The sequence below is a fragment of the Penaeus monodon genome, chromosome 36 (genome assembly GCF_015228065.2).
Source record: "Penaeus monodon isolate SGIC_2016 chromosome 36, NSTDA_Pmon_1, whole genome shotgun sequence".
In the NCBI taxonomy this organism is placed as follows: domain Eukaryota; kingdom Metazoa; phylum Arthropoda; class Malacostraca; order Decapoda; family Penaeidae; genus Penaeus; species Penaeus monodon.
In genome coordinates this window covers 13,532,391-13,537,390 of record NC_051421.1, presented here as the reverse complement: position 1 = coordinate 13,537,390, position 5,000 = coordinate 13,532,391, and the positions used below count along the sequence as shown (strand labels likewise).

Below are 5,000 nucleotides of genomic sequence, written 5' to 3'. Positions count from 1 at the left end.
TAGCTCATGAATTACTGTGTTTCGTCTAGAAACGGTTTTTGGATGACGGTTAATGAACTTTGTGGATTCTTTGACTGCAACATTTGAACAATTAGCCTTCATTCTGCATCTTGGGCACCCGCCACCGCCTCCCCGCCGGGGCCAGTGACTCTCCGTAGAAGGGATGTTACCCGAGCCGGCTTTGCTAGAGCGGGTATACTTGATATGCAGGGTCGATCAACACGCCATTGACTCGCGCGGGACGTTCTGCGTCAGCCACTTCCTGTTTTTGCGTTTCTCGACGCGTAATGTTGATGTTATTCATGTGGATGATGCTCGGGATCCGACGGCGTGCGGTACGCAATGTTGCTTGGGTGAGGGAGTGGGATAAGGGAGGGGGGAGGGGGGTTGAAGACGGTGCTGTTAGTCGTCGCGGAACAAAGCCATGATGCGATAATAGAACTGGGATGGGTGGGGGCGGGTGTCTTGTGTGCTGGGAAAGCGTTATCCCAAAGTGAAACAGGCGGAAAGTGATTCAACCTGTGCTACGTGGCCTGTTAGCGCAGATTTATCGTGTCTAAATGTGTATGTTGTTTGCAGGGCACAGGAGAGTAACAACACGAAACAGTAACAGTGTAAAGATTGAGCCTAAGGCAGGTGATTGCGAAGTGGCAGAGAGTAGACTAAGTGTCTTGATTTTACTTGTGACTTGACTCACGTATTTGTGTTTTCCTCTTCCTTCAACCTGCCCTCGCCGTCTCCTGTGGGCGTACCGTGGGCGTCCCTCTCACCATGACCGACACCGCTCCGCCGCCCGCGCCCATCGCCATCCCCACGACTGCGGCCAACGGTGGGCCCCCTTCCGGCAACCCCCCGACGCCGCCCACGCCCGTGACGGACATGACGCCCTCCACGTCCCCGTCGTCGTCGCCCACCGCCACCACGCCCACAACGCCCCAATCCACCACCTCGGGCATCTCGGGCATCTCCACCACCTCCACCACCAACAATAACAACAACAACTCCAACGCCTCCACCGTGTCACCCAACTGCTCGCCGACATTAGCCGTGAGTACTGAGTTCTTTCTCCTTGTATTTGGTGCTCTTACTCTTGCGGGCGAGAACCGTCGCTTTACTCGGCTCTTACGGGTGTATTTTGAAGCGAGCTTTCGTGAGTGTGTGTGTGAGAGGAAGAGAGGGCGTCTCTAGAACCCCGACTGCCTCTTCTGTGGTGCTCAGGTGGCCTCTTTGAGTGTAAATACCGGCCCCTTCCCTTTCCTTCTCTTTCTCTTCTTCATCTTCTTCCTCTATTATACCACCACCACCACCTCCTCCTCCTCCTCCTCCTCCTCCTCCTCCTCCTCCTCCTCCTCCTCCTCCTCCTCCTCCTCCTCCTCCTCCTCCTCCTCCTCCTCCTCCTCCTCCTCCTCCTCCTCCTCATCTTCCATTATCTCCACTTCCCTGTCCTCTTCCACCTTCCCCCCTCTTCTTCCACCTCCTTCCACAGCTGGAGACGTTTAGACCTTGATTACCTATGAATTCATTCAATAGTTGCAAAGTTGTCTTTACATTCGTGTTTTATATTTAGCGTTCAGGTAAACAGGACATGTTTCGATTAATGAAGTAAGTTCAGGCGAGGAATGGAAAGGATGTGTATACGCAAGCATAGGCTTTTATGCCGCGGAGCTTGCATACACAAATTCAATTGCATAGACAAATTCAGTGTATGAATCAAGCTTGATAACAAGTAGGAGCAAGCGTCCCCCGATGATTGCTGTCACAATGGCTGTAATCCTAGAGCCAATGACTGGCGTCTGCAAATGGAGCTGAGCTGTTACTGTCACTTAAGACTGTTCCCACTCATGTCATCGGAACATTCATTCACATCCTCTGCATCTCTTCTTTTCGCCCTCCCCTCCCCTCCCGCCCGCTTTATCTTTCCTTCCCGTACGCTTCCTATCGCTCTTTTTACCCTCTCTACCCTTCCCTTTCCTCCTTCTCCCTCCCCTCTCTCCTCTCCCTCCTTTCCTCCTCCTCTCCTCTCCCTCTCCTCCCACCCCTCCCTCCCTCCCTCCCCTCCCCCCTCCCTCCCTCCCCTCCTCTCCCCTCCCTCCTCCCTCTCCCCCTCCCCTCCCCTCCCCCTCCCCTCCCCTCCCCTCCCCTCCCTTCCCCCCCCGTCCGTTTTCCCTTCTCATCTCAGGGCCCATCCGTCCGGCCGAGGCTTCACTCATTCACCTGGCACGATTATCGGCCATTGTTCACTGCCTCCTTATGCTCAAAAGCCCCATTGTCCATCCTCGACTCTTGCTTGTGGCCTTCACGCCGCTAACACTTGTGCGTGTGCCCCCCCTAACCTCCTGCACCCCCTCTCCTCCTCTCTCTATTTTCCCTCATACACTTGTACGCTTTCTGTCCCCCTTTCCTCCTCCTCCTCCTCCTCTTCCCCTTCCTCCTCTTCTTCCTCCTCCTCCTCCTCCTCCTCCTCTTCCTCTTCTTGCTTCTCTTCTTCCTCCTCCTCTTCCTCCCCCCTCCTTCTCCTTCTCCTCCTCCCCCCTCCTTCTCCTCCTCCCCCTCCTTTTTTCCCCTCCTCCTTCTCCTCCTCCTCCTCGTCCTCTTCTTGCTTCTCTTCTTCCTCCTCCTCTTTCCCTTCCTCCTGTTCTTCCTCCTGTTCTTCCTCCCCCCTCCTTTTCCCCTAAACCTCCTCCTCCTCCTCCTCCTCCTCCTCCTCCTCCCCCTCCTCCTCCTTCCTCCTCCTCCTCCCCCCTCCTCCCTCCCCCCCCCTCCTCCCTCCTCCTCCCTCCTCCCCCTCCCCCCCTCCTCATCCCCCCCACCCCAACACAGCTCCAACCCCCTCCACTTCCATTTCGGGCCTTGTCCTCACCGTCTCCCTCTACTGTAAGATTACCCGCCCAAGCAGCTTCCCAGCCCTTGGAAATCCACAAGGAGATCGCTTCTCATCTTTCTCGTCCCTCTCGTGCAGGGCCAGACCACCTTCATACTTTCCTATACCCACCCAAGTCCTCCTTTATTCACCTTATACCCACCCCTGGGTTCATGCCTACTCAGTACTGTTTCTCTCTCTCTCTCCCCCTCTCCCCTCTCTCTCCCCCTCTCTTTCCCCTCTTTCTTTTCTCTTCTCTTTCTCTTTCTCTTTTCTTCTCTTCTCCTCCTCCCCCCCTTTCTCTTTCTCTCTCTCTCTCCCCTCTTTTTCTCTCTCTCCTCTCCTCTCTCTCCTCTCTCTTCATCTCTCTTCTCTCTTTTTCTCTCTCTCTCCCCACCCCTCTCGCTCCCCTTTTCCTCCCCCTCATCCCCTCTCTCTCTCTCTCTCTCTCTCCCTCTCTCTCGGATTTTAACACCCTATCCTCTATCCAGTGTTTCTTAACCCTTGGGTCCGAAAGGGATGTGTGTACGATATTTTTTCCCAGCAAATATACGTATTCAAAATGTTATCAAAGTATTAATCCTGTGTATAGAAAAGTCTTTAATATCTAAGGCTACCCACCCACCTGTACCCACAAATACCCTCTCCAGCACCCTCTTGTAACCCGTCCCTCTCGGCCCCTTCCCCCTTCCCCATCCTCTCGCCGTATCCTCATCCCTGCCGTAGTAATGGCATCATCCGGGGGGCGGGGGGGAGAGGGGGTAAGAGTGGGGGATTCGCTGTACTGCTCATCGCACCTCCTTGGGGAAGAAAATGATAATGATGAAAAATAAAGAAATATATCTTGATCGCATTTGTAACATGGTGGCCGTTGCTGGTGATGGGTATTGTATTTACTTGATTTTTATTTTTTTGTTATGTTAGGGTTTACGCTGTTTTACATGAACTTCCTCCTCCACCCTCAGCGCCTATCCTCTCTCTCCCTCGCCTCCCTCCTCCACCCCCACCGCCCTTCCTTTCCCTCCCTCGCCTCCCTCATACCATGCAGTGACGGCGGCAGACCCAGTTTACCTTGGGTTCCCGTGTTGAGTTATGACTCTGACGCCGCTCCGCCCCCCCCCCCTCCTCCGACCACGATGTCCGCGATGTCACTTTTCTCGGCCTCCTTCCTCGGGGCTCTTGACTCCGCTCTCTTCTTTCTCTTCTGTTGCCTGTTCTCTGCACATGCATTCGCCGACATTTGAGGAGGTACGTGCACTGGTACGCAAGGACACACGCACGCAGTAGCACTGCCACTGCCCATCATCACCATCATCATCATCAGCATCATCATCAGTCATCATCATCAGTCAGTCATCAGCATCATCATCAGCATCATCATCAATCATCATCATCAATCATCACCATCATCATCATCACCACCACCACCATCAGCATCAGCATCAGCATCAGCATCATCATCATCATCATCATCATCATCATCATCATCATCATCGCCCCTTTCCTCCCTCCCTCCCTCCCTCCTCTACGTCCCCTCCTCCTCTTCTTCTTCTTTTTCTTCTTCTTTTTCTTCTCCCCCCTCTTCTTCCTCCTCCTCCTTCTCCTCCTCCTCCTTCTCCTCCTCCTCCTCCTTCTCCTCCTCCTTCTCCTCCTCCTCCTCCTTTTCCTCCTCTTCCTCTACGCAAGGACACACGCACGCAGTAGCACTGCCACTGCCCATCATCACCATCATCATCATCATCATCATCATCATCATCATCATCATCATCATCATCATCATCATCATCATCATCATCATCATCATCATCATCATCATCATCATCATCATCATCATCATCATCATCATCATCATCATCATCATCATCATCATCATCATCATCATCATCATCAGGTAACATTTCACTGCTGGACAAAGGCCTCTCCCAACACACACACACACACACACACACACACACACACACACACACACACACACACACACACACACACACACACACACACATATATATATATATTTATATATATATATATATATAGATATATATATATATACATATATCCTTTTTTATATTTTGGGTCCTTTCTTTTCGTTTCACGTTTGACTTTTGCGTTTCATTGTTTTTTTTTTTATTTGTTGGGT

The 5,000-nt window shown here is 52.4% G+C and overlaps 1 protein-coding gene across 4 annotated transcripts in view; it reads left to right on the top strand.

Moving 5' to 3' along the window:
• The window catches only part of LOC119595746 (septin-7-like), a 178,967-nt gene that overhangs the window by 35,142 nt on the left and 138,825 nt on the right, over nucleotides 1-5,000 (top strand). Inside the window, exon 1 of one of the 4 annotated variants that reach the window (XM_037944870.1) lies at nucleotides 594-1,047. The exons of the other annotated variants lie outside the window; for them this stretch is intronic. Within the exon in view, the coding sequence (XP_037800798.1) occupies nucleotides 772-1,047 (276 nt within the window). The 5' untranslated portion in view covers nucleotides 594-771. Of the gene's footprint in view, nucleotides 1-593; nucleotides 1,048-5,000 lie in introns of those variants that run through there. 4 annotated transcript variants of the gene reach the window in all.